Source organism: Chaetodon auriga, chromosome 2, assembly GCF_051107435.1.
Source record: "Chaetodon auriga isolate fChaAug3 chromosome 2, fChaAug3.hap1, whole genome shotgun sequence".
Lineage (NCBI taxonomy): Eukaryota > Metazoa > Chordata > Actinopteri > Chaetodontiformes > Chaetodontidae > Chaetodon > Chaetodon auriga.
In genome coordinates, this window is record NC_135075.1 from 21538879 (window position 1) to 21555659 (window position 16781).

Consider the following 16781-nt stretch of genomic DNA (forward strand, 5'->3'; position numbering starts at 1 on the left):
AACTACTGGAAAGCTCTTAGGATATTTCAGTGTGCCAATCATGTTTCTGTGTGGTCTCACACAGTCAGATCTAACCTTATCTGCACACTTCATACTGCAACACAAGCTCAGCTGGTTTTGCTGTTACATGAAAGCTCGCTCCGCTGCGTCAGTGTTGCCGTATGTAAATGTTCTTCATAGACGTGCCCTGTGGTGCGCTGACTGTTGTACTTACATAATATACTTTGTGTTTTCTGCCAAATAAATGCTGTTGAGATGCTTAATCCTACCCCTCGCCTAACTCTGAGAATGAATCACATCACATTCACCAACTATTATTGATTATAATTACTAATATATGCTGATATTGATTTCAGCCACATTTTTCAGGATACTGTTTTTCTAAAAGAGCAACAACTCAGAGACAAACAAAGTAACAGACAAATCAAAAACTAAAGTCAGGACTTTCTTTCTGAAAACCGATTTAATTTACAAAGAGTCGGTGACAGTTTTACAGTGCACATGACACAGAATCACCACTGAAGGTTCGCAGAACCCTGATGAAAAATATCAACAACAGTGCTGAAAATTACACTTAGACACCTGTAAGTAGGAGGAAATAAATGTCACATTTACATACACATACTGTGTGGCATGACATCTCAGACTGTGCCTCGTAGCAGAAACCGTGTGTGTGTTGGACCCTCTGAATGTGCTGTATGTATTGACCTGAATACTAAGACAACACCATATGGATCGACTGGCCAAGACACTCAAAAGACCTAAGGCCTAATCCCTGCTGGCTAAGTTGATTGGTCTGGGATCCTTTTTGAAAAGTGAGTGAAATTAACTGTTTTTTCATAACAATAAGAAGTCAGGGTATCAGATTGTCCTTGCATAACAGTGGTCCTCTATAAAAACACAGTATTTTAAGTCAGAGCGGGCAGTATCGGGTGTACTCCTGAGGGAACCCTGATATTCATGTGAATTTGTGAAGGAAGCTGTTGTTTTGTTTTTGACGTTTATGATACTGCTTGAAATGGAAAAACACTGAAGCAGTTTATTATGATACAAGAGAAAAGATACTGTAGGTCAAAGATGAACTCATCAGTGTGCGGTTTAAATACATGTGTTTATGGTAAGAACTGTAGTATTACTGTGACATATTTGTGCAGAATAATGAAAACCATGCGATGGGATATTAGAATAAATGCTCGTTATTGCTGCAGTTTGGTTGATGGCAAATATGTACAATGTTCTGTACATTGAACTTGATCCTGTCTGGTAGAGATTACGGGGCTTTACCTCCACTCTCGACTGTCGCATTACTGTTACAGCCCTGTAATGTATTCACCTGTGTGTGTGTGTGTGTGTGTGTGTGTGTGTGTGTGTGTATATACAGTATGAAACACCATCGTCATAATTCACTTCATCCACAAAGCTTTGGGATTAAACGAGCCCGTTCTGCATCTCCTGCCTGTCGCGAATGAGCTTTACATAACGACCGGGTACCAGATGGCAGTCAGTGCTGGCTGTGCCATCTTTACCCCCTCCTCTCTCTGCGTAACAACCCAGGAGGACTGACAGTTGACTCAATATGTGCCATGTCAACATGGCAGAGAAGAAAAATGAGTATTTCTAACAGGACAGCAAGCACAACACTACTGATTATGAGGGACAAATCTCAAAGTTTAATGTGCAGTCTTTGAACTAGTCATGCACTGTATTGCTGCTACGTCTTTTGAGGCAAGATTTCCCTAAACTGTGTTTGAAACCCATTGAAATGCGGCAGTGTCTCATCGTTTACTCCTGTGTACCATTCATTCCCTGAGCAAGGTGAATGAGACCGAAGGGTTCAGTTAAACCTGAGTTTCCAAGGCGTCAAGGCCTGTTGGAAACAAAAAGGAGCTTATGACTGTGTTTTAGTGGCAGTGCGTTCAGTAACAGCTGTTTTGTAGCGTCGCTTATAAAAACAGTAACCATGCAATCCAACAGTTGGTGTTTCTATTCATAGATGCAAAGATGTGAGTTATATGAGAGCATGTCCTGTAGCATAGAGGTGAAAAAGTCTGTGATGATGGTGACATTCTGAGAAAGATGTCCATTTCAAAGTACCGTCTTTTGAGACATCCGGAGAACCCAGTCGTACATGCACACACGCACAAGAAGAAACTCCAATAATACAAAACTTGCAGCATAATGTTTCTCTCCAGCTCTGTCTCACTCTCCAGCACGCACTCGCACACCCAGACACACACAGCAAACGAGGTTTAGGTTTTAGGATTGTCAGACAAAATGTTGCCCTGATAATCTCGTTGTGGGTGTGAAGTTCAACGGTTCATTTTTGGAAGATAACTGTATCCGAGCCTCTTATTCAATCATTCATTCATTCCCCTCCAGCACAGCCAAAAATCCCCCAGCACCTGTCACTCACTCAGCCTGGCATCACTGGCAGTCTGTTGGCCTCTCTGTCAGACCCACACAGCTGTGTTGTAGTCAAACAAGGGCTGCATTTTCTCCAGACCAGGCTCTGGCTGTCTCCTGTCTAAATAAATCCCAGAAAATGGCTGCTGGTGGACCTGGGGGAAGTGGTGGTGTTGGTGGTTCCTCTCTGCTTCAGCTAGATGCGGGCACAGCCTGCCTTTGCCCTGCTGTCCGTTTGCCCAGAACGGCAAGTAGAAGCTGCCTTTTGAGCTTTTAGGAACCAGTTTCTTCGGCCTTTTGAAGAGGTCGCCTTCTGGCAGCTCAGGAGCCACCCAGCCGGGTCTCTCCTTGAGCAGCTTGTCCCTGTCGGGTCGGACGCTGCGCAGGAACTTCTTGAAGATGTTTGTGGTTAAGGAGAACTTCCTGCAGATCTCCTGTGAGCGGCTGAGCCGGAGAGGGTGAGCTGGAGTGTCTGGTCTCTCCGCCCCTCCGTCTGGTATCCTCTCCTCCCTCCTCTTCCTCCTCTCCTCCTCCTCCCCCTCTTCCTTCTCCACCTCGGGCAGGTCCAGCCAGTTGCCCACGAGGTCGGCGAAGACGTTGTCGCCCAGCACTAAGGGCTGACGATTGCGGCTGCGGCTCATGAGCGAAGAAGTCCAGTCGCTGCCATCGTCTGTGCTGTCCTGGGAGTAGTCGCTGTCCAGTGAAGGACCTTCCCTGGAGAGGCTGTACAGGATCCCAGGCAGGTCCACCACCTGAGCACGATGGGGAGCCTGTGGATGAAGGTAGGGCCCTGGTGGAGGGTTTCCCACCATTGGTCCATAGAAATCCACCTGCGGGGCAGCGTATCCTGACCACCTCTTGGGTATAGACTCGAGGTCATTCTCGCTTCTCGTGCTTCGTGCACTTCTCTTGCTTCTTTCACTCCTCTCGCTTCTTTCACTTCTCTCGCTCTCACTTTCAAGGCTGGATGCCGAGGAAGACGAGGTTCCCAGGCTGCTTCTGTTTCGAGATGGGCTCCTGTCATCTTGGCTGAAGGTGTATCTGCTCTCCAGAGACGGCCTCGGGCTTGGCGTCGGACTCTGGCTGGGCTCTTCTGGCATAGTTTGGCTGCCTGTGGTCAAAGCCGCTGTAGCTGATGCTTCGGGAGGAGCTGGAGGAGGAGGATGTGGGAGTCCTCGGTTAATGGGTCGACCTGATATGTCTAGGTTTTCTAGCGCTGTCTGAACCTGAAGGAGCTTGAGTTCCTGTAGGGCTCCCATCATTGAATTCATCTGAGCGTGAAGGCCATCACCGGCTTCTTTCATGGACACCTGCAGGAGCAATAAAGAGATGATGATCAGAGACAACAATCTAAGATGCCCAGCTCTGCTTAACAGCGAAAGACCTTGTGGAGGTCATCAATTCAATCATTTAACTCCTCAGTCTCCTGTAAGACACATCTCATCCATCAAAGACTGATCTCCTCACCGCCCCCCCCGTCTTCATGATTTATCTCAGCACAAATCCAATTACACGCCATCAACTGACACTATCAAAGACATTAAACACATGTATTCGTGAACAAAAATCACAAGAATCGTCCTGCTTTTTGCCTTTGTGTCTGTTAGACTCCTCTCTTGTGTGTCAGGCTGTGTACCTTGTTTAATTATGGGTCATGTGACCTAGTTTTGGATGACAGGCCAGGGTCCCATATGGCCTGCGTACGAGACAGGATCCAACCAGTGACAGCTGTAAAACAGACAAACTTGCCATTTCTTTCTCTCCTCCTCTTTTTATCTGGCTTTTTCTTTTTGCATCCATCCATTTACTTTATATTTTCTCCCTCCTTCGAGCTCTTTGTCTTCACTCTTACTTCCCTCTGTGCAGCAGTAATCATACACTCGGCTTTTATCCTCCTCCTCTCTTTCTGCTCTCATCTGTTTGAGAGCCTGTGTCATGTGACCTGGACTAACTGTCTCCTCGTGAAGGCAGACGAAGGCCCGGAGGCAGCAACGTGACCTGTGTCTTGACTTGCAGGCCTGAATCATTTCACACCTTGACCCAGACTTTGAATCATTCTCAGGTTTATCTTTGTCTAAGAACGTGCTCAAATTGGCAGCAATTGATTGATGAGTAAACCTGCAGAGAGCCCTCCCTTTCATTTGAGAAAAGAAAAACATCTGTGGGAAGACGAAAGAAAGCATGCAAGGAATTTAGAAAAACGTGCCGGAGTGTGTGTGTGGGTTGGTTAGAAACGTCTACAGCACACCTACCATACAGCAGATAAGACCGATAAACAATATTTCCCTGTGAACGAAGCTGCCTGTCAGGATCTGTCGGTTAACTGTCATCTAAACATTAAAGCGGTTTATTGCACATAAAGCAGGCCTCCGTCATGAGAGCCAGCAGCAGCAGCACTTCAAACTTAAATATACTTATACTTAGAAAATTAAAAACAGGACTCACATCTCAGTCTATAAAACAAATATTAGGAGTCTTTAGGAGTCGAAACCCACAGCTTACCTTCTGCAAACTTTCACAGAGCAGGAGGTGTGGAAATCCCTGTCTGTCTCTCTGCTCGCCTGCACCTCTGCCAGCCTGTCACTGTCTCTCACCTTTCAAACAGATCAGTGTGACAGCCCCTATATGTATCTCCCTCCAATGGGGGGACACCGCTGGGCGTGACAGCCAATCAGCGCTGCCCGTCTAGACTATAACCCCCAAACGGCGGGGGGGTAGGGTCACTCAGGCGGAAACTGACTGACAATGAGAGAAGCGAGAGGGGAGATGGTGAACAGGAGGGATGGTGAGAGTCAGCCGGATGAGTGGGGATGGAAAGGGGAGGAGAAGGGTTGCATGCGATGGGGAGGGATCCCTCGCCATATGTTTAGATGTCGAAGAGAAAACTGTTGATGGATTTAATTATGGATGACACCATAAGAACACATGAGGGGGGTATAGATGGGAGAAGGGGGGGTTGGTTGTAGGTGTAATAACACCAGGCGGTGATACTTAATCTTGAGGGAGCAGTGATTGTGTTGAACCCCCGGGTGGGAAAAGTAGCTGTGCAGAACAACTGACAGTACGGCAGCATAAACAAAGCCACCGATAAGCACCGTGAGAGGCGGAACTGTTGCAGAATGAGGGGTTTACTGGGAAAACAGACAAATGTCAGAGATGACAGAAAGTCTTGGGCTACATTTAGATGAAATTAAATTATGAGAAAACAACCAAAAACGCAACAGAAGCAACAATATATGTGTACCTTGTGATTGTTAGCCTCCCAGTATGATTAACTTCAGTGAAATGTTGGCTAACACACTAAAGTAATACGGGGAACATGATAAACATTGTATCTGCTAAAGATCTGCAAGTGATCAGGTTATCCTCCCCTTTATTTTCTCCATTAATCATTCAATTTAAAAGAAAATTGCAGTCCTCCTCACAGGCTGATGTCTACAAATGTTTGTCTAACCATCAGTCTAAAACCAAAGATATTCTATTTCTAATCACATAAAACAGGGAAGAGAAGGAAATATTTAATTTTGAGATAACCAGAGAATATTTGGCATTCCTCTTTGATAAGTTACTTAATTGATCATCAGAGTTGTTGTTCATTTTCTGTCCACTGACTAATTGGCCTTTTCACATCTCCTGCATCTTGACACTTATCCGATATCCTGCACCATTAAAATTAAACCTCTGGGTTAAAGCACTTTATCACTATCATATGGCTGAGTAGGTGCACCGGGGCGTGAATGGCCTCTAAGATCAGATAATAAGCCTATCAATGCACATGCTGGGAACAAAAGCCTCTGAGCTTCCCGTTGGCTCGCTAAATTAGGCAGCGAAGGTATGTGTAATTAGCACAATCAGGTTGTCTCTTGTCTTTGTGCCTTCCACATATGGCTGACTTCATTAGCTGTAATTCCCCGTGTCCCGGGAGAGGCTGGGAAAGAGCACATAATTACGGTTTACTTTCCTCCACATCAAAAGTCAACAAGTCTGAAGACACGTTGACGTGCAGATTTATGTATTGTTGTTACATCCTCGGAGGCAGACATGTGGCTTCAGTGAAGTTTATTCAGGGATCAGTTGAGGGATTACGGCACTCTGAGCTGCTGGAGAAATCTGGACCACTTTGCTGTATTAAATCTGTTTTTGAAATATTATCTCCTCGGCAGTCCATTCTCATGCAGTCTAAACGGGCCGCACCTGTTCGCACATGCTAACCAAAAACACCCTAATTTAACACTCACATGCAACTTTTCCATTATCCCCAAAACGCAGGCATTCCTATTGGTTATTTAAAACACACTGAGTTGTTTACTGGCATTTCTATTCTAAGGCAGCATTAATAATTCATATTGTGCCCTGGGGAACAAACAGAGGAACAGTAGTAAACTAAACCCCATTATTCCACCTTTACCACGCCAGCTAACTCCAGGCACTCCACCTCTGCCATTTCAAGGCTGAACTCTGTGGCCCAAATATGTCAGACTCCTCAACCTTCATTCTGGCGTCTGCCCAGGATGCTAAAAGTGACTTTACAATAATGTCCCGCGGCAGTTTCTAGTTTAAACACAGATGTTGTTCATCCTGAGATGTCTCACTTTTACAACGTGTGAATCAGCTCAGGGGCCTCGTTAGGACAAAGACACGGAGGACCCGACAGAGCCCACACGAGCACCTTCAGGACTCTACCCACAAAAATGAAGATGCGGGAAAAAAATGTCTGTCTAATCAAATTTAATAAGAGAACTGGGATGAAATTGGGGCTGCGGGGAATTGCTGTGCTGCCCAGAAACACTGGCATCATTAACCCAGTCTTGTGAAGTTTAATGAAATCTTCTTTTTGAACTAAAGCCTCCAAACTATTTCAGCCATTTAGTCCATCAAGCGTGCATTCCTATAAAAAGATCACTATAAAAAAGCAAGCCAAGTGAAAATCTGCTGAATGAATGAAAGAAGGACAAACAGGGGCTGTCCAGATTCTCCCCCTTCATCCCCCACTACTTCTTCTATGCTGCAGTGATGCCAGCCAACCAGACATAATTGCCAATTAAAGGCTGAATGCTTCAAAGTTTAAGAACAATGGCTGGCAGTCTTGAATTAATGTTGAATGGAGGCTTATTAAAAAGTTTTGGCTATTTTAATTAATTAAAGAAAAAAAAAAATCCCTTCTTTATTTTATATTCTCACGTCAAGATCCATCTACTGCGCGTCAAGAAACCATTCAAAATGCATGCAAGTGAATTAAATACCGCAGAGTATAAATAAATCAATGCTCCTCCTGTGCTTTCTGCTGAGATCGAGCTCTCCGCCTTCATCGCAGCCTCGATATCACCTCCTTCAGTTATGGAGGGAAAAATAAATTCACTGTGCAAACACACTGAGCTGCACAAATCCACACATGTCCAGACACGCCTCGCTTCAATGAAGTCAGTGTCCCACTTTTCTAAGGCATGTATGCACGTTGTGTTCACTGATATACGTTCACTGGATCATTAGGTGAGAAATAAACAGACGAAGGAGAAATCAAAAACAAACCGCCGCTCTGTTCTGGCTGTGAAACGCAGGCTATTCACTGTTGTTGTTTATTTGTTATTGGCTGCAGGGGGAGGAAACAGTGAGGCCAAGGTTATCAGACCCAAAAGGTCTTCCTGTTTAGAAGGAGCCGGCCAGCAACAGCTAGTGTACTCCACCCTCCCTCCACCTCCACCCCTAATTAAAAATGAATGGTGGGCTGTGTGGGTCAAGGACAGGAATGGGGTCTCTGTCCGGGGGGACATAGAGAGGGTCTCTGTGCCTGAACTGCTGGACACGCCACAGACCGCTGCGTACAGCCCCGAGGTCGCGATCAAGAGGGCAATAAAGCTGTGGAGCGTCAGCTGAAAGAAATAAATTACTGTGCGCACGGCCATGAATGCCTCTTTGACGAAAAAGGTTACACGGTGACTCTGTTTGGTCCGAATGTCCTCGGGGTCACGTTCAGGAGAAGAAGCCGTGTGAATAATGTTCAACAAAAGAGTTTGGGACACAAATCCCTCGTCTGCGATGTCACCACAAACTGGTCTTTGCGTGCGGACATCCACTTTTTTAACCTGAATTTTCTACTTAATATTCAATGTGCTGACATGCTTCTCTGGGGAATCTCACTATATGATGCGTCCTCACATAAGGTAGGATGTTTTAAAGGGTTGGTTCACCTAAATTACAAAAGTAAATAAATAAAAATAAAACTTCTCACCTCCTCTCAGTGGTATCTAACCTGGTAGTTTTGCTTTTGTTTGCTCAGATTTTGAGATATTCGTCAGATTTCTGCAGCACCTGTCTCGTCTGTATTATTGTCAGTAAGTAAAGTTCATTTAGTTTAGCACCTTTTCACAGAGCCGAGTGGCTCTTTAACCAAAACCTTGATGTTTTCCAACTCTTAACTCATGATTTTTTTCCTGAACATGCTGGAGTTGAGTGCATTGATTCACTATCAGCGTCTGAATCTAACCAAACCTTGAGTGGTGACATATTTTGTTATTTTTATCAAAAGAGGACTTGATAGATAATCTAAAGACATCAATGTGAATAATTTTCAGTGGAAGACATAAGAAAGACACAATTAGGATAAGTGTTAGATCAAATAACCATCCAGCAGAGTTGAAACCAAGTAGCTCCCTGAGAAGGATGTTAATGTTTGGAACAGCAGGCTCTTCACTTTTCATTGGAACTACTTTCTTCCAAAAAAAATAGTTCCTGTGAAAATCCTGACAGTGAGTTCTGTGGGTTATCCAGAGCACTGGGTTGTTAGATGTGTCTTTCTGGAAGAAGAAGAAAAAAAAAAAAAGATGCTCATGCATTTTTAAAAATGTAACTTCAACTGCAGTGCTGTGAGCAACGCAAAGGACACTGCATTCACCTCCAGTGCTTTGTGGTAACAGCAGAACTCGGTTATTCCAAAAGCCTGGCTTATAAGAGCTCAACTATCAGAGGAAATGGAGGAGTGGGTGAACTATCGCTTTAAAACAAAGTCTGCTTAGACCAAATCTATCACTTCTTCTCTGACCTGCCACCCAGTGAACATTCCCTCATGGCCTTTTCAGACATGGGAGGTGGTCTAATAGCTCGTTTCCTGCTGGAGCTCATTTAAGATAACAAAAACACACAAATCACAACCGCGATGCTGCTGTGGGAGACGGAGGATGATGGTCTTTTGGCAAATGATGCTTGGAGACAGTCTGGGACACAATCTGCTGTCTTCCGGGCTGAAAATCTTCACTGCGTACAATGATCGTTAAATAGATAGAGTTGACGTCAGCGCCTTGTGTGCGTGTGGGCAGCGAAAGTGCTCGGCCAGTTCTTCAGCCCACAGTTTGTAACGTCAAGTGCGATGTTAATTTTGCAGAGACTCCAGATTCTGCCCCCGTCTAACTTCAAAAGCAATGTAAATGTGGAGCAGCACCTCCTGATGAAAATGCATGTGACTGCAGCGAGCTCTCAAGACGAGCAGCCGGATTCATGTGCAGCGTTATTTTTATTATTATTATACATTTGGAAGCTTATTAAGTTCAGAGATTTCCTGGGAGTAAACGAGCCTCTGAAGACTTTAAAGCTGCATTCGGCAATATTTTTGTATCAGCAGAGGATCTAATGTAGTTTGAAAAGGGCTACTATGTGCTGATGAATTTTCACCCAAAGCTGCAGTTTCAAACATCACGTTTTTGGTTCGCTCTCAGTGTTCTGCTAAACTCACTGTCCACTTCCTGCTCCTCAAACAGCAGACAGACAAAGTTAGTGATTGGCTGGTGAACATAGTGGAGCATTTAGCAGCTAAAGAGCCACACATTTTTTCTCAGGATTTGGTGGAGACCAAACTCAGAGCTAAAAGTAGCTGTCAGATGTCCTGACACACGACTCCAAATAAAAGCTAATGTTGTTTTGTGCGCTGGATGCAACCTCATTATCACCACACTGGTGATAATTTGTCAATTTTCCGTTTAGTGCTTGTTCCGCTGCCCCCTAGCAGCCGAAAAAATCAATTAATGCAGCTTTCATTCATTATACAACACATCTTCCATTTTAGCAGCAACAACATGAGAGAGCACAATATTGACCTAAAGCTCAGAGAGCAGCGGCCATGAGAAATAATCCACACATTTTTCTTCAAGTGAAGGCCAACAGAGGAGGAGACACAGCTCCATCTTAGCCCAGCAGGGTCACATATGTGATTTCAAACGTCTTCATTTTGTTTCTGTGATCTATGATAAAGCAGGTTATGTGCACTGCCGCGACATCAACAGGCTTTCTAAAAGGTTAGCAGCTCCATCTCAAACACAATGATCACCCATGCTAAACCCCACAGCCGCCCCCGAGAGCCGGGCCAATTTTAGCCGAGGGGAAGGAAGGGCAGGTTGGAGAACAGCCGCCATGAGGGAGGCACCAAACAAACGAGCTTAAAGTCAAACACCACACTGCTTTGTGTTGTGTACGGTTTAGTGATCCCACACCCTAAAGGTAACAAAGAACATGCGACTGTGAGGCGCACAGTCTTTCCAGAATACACGATAAGTTTGGCACTTGTGTGAGTTTCTCTCAGATTTCATGATCTCATGCTTTCTGGCTTTGGTGTTGAATTCCAGAGTGACAGCCATGTTTGAAAACGTGCCTCAGGTGTGGACGGGATAAAGGAGCATGATGCATATGAAATCAGCGTCAGCAGTGATGGCATCAAACGGTTCGACTCGCGCTTTAGTGTCTGAAATGGCAGAGTTAAGCAGGTGTGAGCCTCAGACGAGGTGACTCAAAGACATGTCAGCGTTTGTATCTTCGACTCTCCGTAGGCAGGAAGGGCTTAGGTTGTTTTTTTTTGTCATGACTCTTTGTCTGTTGGGTGAATAATGAGTCATGCATGTACCGGCACTTAAAAATATGTCATTGTTACCAGTATATCCTCAGGATTTCTATGGAGCCTTGCAGAGCTTTTTTTAGGGAAGCTAACAGCCTGTTGACAAACTTCTGAGAGCCGAGTTTAAGCGTCACTGCTGCGTTGGATGTGGTCAGCAGTTAGCCTCAGGCTCTCTTGGGGTGAAAGGTCAAATGTTCAAGCGTGACCTGACACTACCCCACACAGACTGACCCCTCCGACCCCTGACACAGTGTTCACACTTTCGTATGACACTGGTCTTCTTTTAGAGCTGGCAGGGTTTCAGGGTTTCTACTGCGAAGCACTGAGTTCACAGCTGTAATTTATGTGGCTTTTACACGAGCTCTGAATGCCTCGCTCACATTTCTGTGATGCTGCAGACACTGAAGACTACAGAGATTTGCCTCCTCTGAGAAAACTGTCAGAGCTTAACTGTATCAAGATGAACATTTAAAGGGCCATACATGTGGAAGTTTCAGCTCTTTATTTAAACATCATGTGTGCTTTAAAGTCGCTTTTTTCCTTTGTTTTTCCAGCCAGTTCTGTACAGTACAATCAATTAGCAGACTCTTGAACCCCCAGACCTTTGAATGACTGTTTCAAAGAGGTCTTGATGGCTCTCTTCCACGTAGGTGGGTGTGAGAATGAGGACATCATGTCTATGCAAACAGCAGGAAAAATAGAGCAAGAAAAATGTCGGTAAATGGATGACAAGTGCAGGTGAGATCAAGGCAGCTGTACCTGTGTTTTATAGGTCAACTTACAGATATTAAACATTAAATATTTGATTGATGTGAAAAACATTGACGAAGACGCTCATGACTGATTGAAGTCAAGGTTAGGCCAAAGACACAACCCCTCCCCAACGGAAAACAGCAATGATGCACTGATTATTAAAGTGAATGAATCAAAATTCAGATTATCAGACTCCTTTACACTCAAATTGTCCACAGTCTGCTTTGATCTTTGTCAAAGTTACATTTTTGTATAATGTAATGAGTCAAATCGGTCAATGAGCGGCACTATCGCGATAACATAACTTACACAACTGAGGCAATTTTCAACAGTTTGCGAACTGATTCACATTCAATACAAAGATGGATGGAAACCAACAGCTTTCTGAGAGTAGTTATGTATGAAACAACTGGCACAGGCCTTTAAAAAACACATCAATCACAGTCTTTGACACATTGGCACCAGTAGGGTGGCCACAATCACTGGTCCACCCTCATGAGTCCCATATGATTGGTTGAACACAACCGACCAGATGATGGTCATCACCTGAAACAACTGGAGGCCTCCATCAATGTCTGCCTTCAAATTAATGCTGCATGAACGTCTTTTTAAGGAAAAGGACAACAAGCCTGTTTGAAGACCGATGAATCACCAAACACACACATTAAACAGGACGGTCCTGAAACTCAAAATGTTAACTGCACTGATGTGAGTCTATGCAAAATAAGAAACCAAAGTATATCAGTATTTGATTTAAGTCTCACAGCGACACAGCTTTAAACTGCTCTACACACAGAGCAGTGCGATTCCCGACCCATCTGGCCGCCCCTCTGAAGAACTTCTGCTCTTCACAGCGACAGCGAGGACCTGCTCGACTCTGCGTGGCAGCAGGTGTGAGTCGGTTGTGAGGTGTGTGTGATCTGTGTTTTGCAGATGGAGCTGGTTTACCACTCTCCACTGAGCAGTGGGTGAAAAGCCGTCACAGTGGAAAGAAAAGTGACAACCTTGGCATAGACGCCCCTTGTTTTCTGAACAACAGATTGCATCCCACATGGTCCCGTGCAGGGGGAGAGAGCCTCGCTTTTTAACCGGCATCTGCTCTCTGTTCTCCTGTTTGATCCCCGGCATGGCACGACACTTTTTCTATTATGTTACCAAACTGCGATATGGCAGCTATAACACAACATGTCCTCCTGGCATCGGCGTTCGCTCCCCTGAAATCTCAAGTGCCACTCCACAGACGTGTGGCTAATTTGGAGAAGCGGACGAAGGAGTCACAGAGCAGATCATGTTGCAAAACACGCAGCCATGCGAGGCTTTTCTGTGGGCCAGTGGCTGGATGGAAAGAAAAAAGAAATCTGTGTCTGCTTTGAAGATGATTCCAAATGAAATGTGTGCCAGTTAAGGCTCCTTTTGAAAACGGGTCCACAGTGTGGCACTGCCAAATGATTTGGGAGTGAGGGTGCAGCTTACTCATTTTGTTTCTACGTTTCAAAGAGCGGGGGAAAGGGATGGCGCTCTGAATTTGCCACCATCAAACAAATGTGTTTATTAGAGAAGAGGAGATGTGGACATATTTAATAAGGAAGACTGAGGAATTCATTTAGGGCATACTGATGTGATGAAACTCACTGTGACTGCCAATTTCACTCTCTCCCCTTTGAAAGCAAGACCTCACAGCAGGCGACTGCAGGGCTGCAACTTACCAGCATTTCCTTTATCGATTACTCGGATTATTTTCTCGATCAAGCGATTTTGTCTATAAAATCTGTCTCAAGATGATGTCTTCACATGTCTTGTTTTGCTTGATTAGCGGTCCAGAAGTCAAACATATTCACTCGACATTGATATTTTAAACAGGGAAGCAGCAAATCATCACGTTTAAGACGCAGCAGCCAGCAAATTCTTTGCATTTCTGCTTGAAAAGTAAATCAAATCACTCGTCAACTATCAAAATAGTCGATCGACTAATCATATCAGTGATCAAAACACTGTGAATCTTAAAACTGTAGGAGAAGAGGAAAAACTGTCTTGGGCTTATTACGCTTAAAACATCTGTCCCAGATGGGTGGACAGAGAGGAGGAGGAGGATACGCTCACATGCCTCTGGTGTGCTCAAAGCTTTAAGCCCACACAGATTAATGCGATTTAAAAAATACACATGTACCCCCAACTGAAGCTAGAAACTGGAATAAGAGACCCGGCAGGACAGGCAACGGGAATACGCAAAGAAATGTTTACATGCATGTTTGTTTGGTGAGAAATGTTCATGCGACATGTTTGAAAATGTGCAATAATAAAGTAGATGGTACAGATTGCAGTAGTAGAAGTACTGGAGGTAGAACAGAACATACCAGTTCTTGCTTCAGTCGCCTCAGACACGCGTCCATGTTTTTGCATTCTGGTTTGGAGAGCCGCTGTTCCATTTTCTCTGAAACGAGGGAATCTCAGATGAAACGCTTCGCCAGCCGCCGCTCGGGCATGACTGTGAGAGCTTTCTGTCGGCCACGAGCAATTAAAACATCGCTCTCGTGGAGAGCAGAAAACAATGTGCAGTCGGAGATGCGCAGATCCTGCTGAGGAATGCGTAATGACGCGACTCCTGGAATTAAAGAAAACAACTCCTGATGACGAAAATGCGTTTACTCCAAAAAATGATAATGAGGTCCTTCTTGTGGCTGCATCGGGAGACTCAGTCCGTGTGTGTGTGTGAGTGAGTGAGTGATCGCTGCTTGGCTGCTGTCAGCCTGCTGTACGTGTGTGTGTTTGTGTGTGTGTGTGTGTCGCTCGGGCCGTTTTTTTCACTCTCTGCTATTTTCCCATTCAAGAGGAGCGCTTACGTTGCCCGTTCAATTTCCTCCAATGAGTGAGCGTCTCCGGACGTACCGGATCTCATTCAAACCGGGATCAAACGAGTATCCGTCATTTATTATGGCCGCCCAGAGCAGCTTGTAATCATTTCACAGTCATATGAAGACAGAGGCTCCAACATCTGGAGATATTTGAGTCAAAGCTGAGGGATCAGATAGATGGAGCATGAAAAATACCAGGAAATATTCCATAACTCTGACAGACTGGTAGAAGAGACTCTGCAGCCACTGTTTGGCTGAAGGAGGAAGTTTTAAGGAGGATGTGTCTAAAAGAAACCATGTGTGTCACGAGAGGAGCTATAGGGACAGTTTCCTGACCACCTTCACCGCGCGCACAGAGGAAACACCTGAGCCACGAGCTTTTGTTGTGTGACCCGGATATAATGCGGTATTAGCGAGGGAAGGAAGAGCTGCACATACAGGAGACACAATCTCACAGTATAGATTTGACATTTGTAAATGGCTGCACGTGCAGAATATCAAACATTCACTCCTGATCTGACGATGTCAAGGAAACTACATGAAGTCTGTTTGAAGTTCTTGTGTTGAGATATTCACATTAAGGGAAATGCAGTTTATTCTCTCTCTGTAGTGCATGAATGGATGAGAGTGATGTGCAGTCATACAGCCTACATTTGCATATGTAATGCGGCACATACATCATCAAATCAATATCAGATGTTTAAAGGCACTTCACCCGGTTCCTCCCTCTGCAGCAAAGACCTTTATCTGACCGTCAGGAAACCTGGTGTCCTCTGACCTGCTTCTGTCTCTCCTCTGGAGGTTTTAATATCAGGCCTGATGCGTCCCGGATGGACAGAGGCTAAGACCGAATGAGAAGGAAGTAGATCCCAAAAGCAATGAAAGAGTCAAAATGAATGAGTCAGCATGACTTAGAGGAAGAGCTTTGACTGACTTGTGTTTTATTCTGTTACCCGTTAAAAACACTCAACGTGCTCATGTGATAATGTGTTCATACAGCTGGTTTATGGCTTAGGAACGTCTTTCAAGGCTTATTGTAGCATTAACCCCTGTGCCTGATTATTACAGTCTGGGACATGTTAACGATCAGCATGTTTATGTAGTATTATTTGTGCAGTGTCAGATAAAAAAAAACTGCCTCTGAGTACATTAGAAAACTACTATAAAAATACTGTGTATTGATATTAATAATGAATAATGAATAATGAAGCGCTTTTTCGGATCCAGGAAGTGATCCTTCCCACCCTTTAAGACCTTAAAATAACCTCTTTATGTCAGTTCCCCTCAGGTTTTTAAAGGCTGTGTGGTGATCACAGTTTTACACAAACTAACTGTTTAAGTCACTAATTTAGTAAATAAATGACTCATTCAGTAAATAAAAGCAATTCATTATCAATTGATTAATTGGTTGTTTGATTAAGTTTTTTTGTCAATGAAATCAGTCAGAAAGTGGTGAAAAAAATGCCCATTATAACTGTCAGAGCCCAAGACGATGACTTCAGATTGCTTTTTTTGTTAAAATACACTCAGTTAACTTCAGTTAACTTCATGGGGGCAGAATCCCAAATCCATGTAGTTTCTCTAAAAACAGACAAAAACACACAGAGATCACATGCATTGTTTGCAGAATGTATCTCATCTACGCTGAGTTTTGCTCTTTTCTCTGTGAAGATGCAGCACTCTGATGATGATGATGATGATGGCGTGCGGGTCAGGATTTCATCCTAATTGTGACCTCGACCTGCAGCTGCTTGTCCTGCATGTGTCCACTTCCTGAAGCAGCGTGTGTTCATGCTGACAGCTGGGAGGAAGTGTCTCCTCAGATCACTCAGTGCTGAAACACATGCAGCAACCGCAGCAACTGTGTCTACATCAGTGCAGACACACGGCATTAT

General features: G+C 44.5%; 1 protein-coding gene across 1 annotated transcript; it reads right to left on the minus strand.

Annotated features, from left to right (window-relative positions):
• Nucleotides 1–444: 444 nt before the first annotated feature.
• Nucleotides 445–14815, minus strand: inka2 (inka box actin regulator 2). The gene is made up of 2 exons (XM_076740706.1): nucleotides 14389–14815; nucleotides 445–3713 (listed from the first exon to the last, which is right to left on the minus strand). The coding sequence occupies exons 1-2, from the start codon at nucleotides 14458–14460 to the stop codon at nucleotides 2451–2453; spliced, it is 1335 nt and encodes a 444-aa protein (XP_076596821.1). The 5' UTR covers nucleotides 14461–14815; the 3' UTR covers nucleotides 445–2450.
• Nucleotides 14816–16781: the final 1966 nt, after the last annotated feature.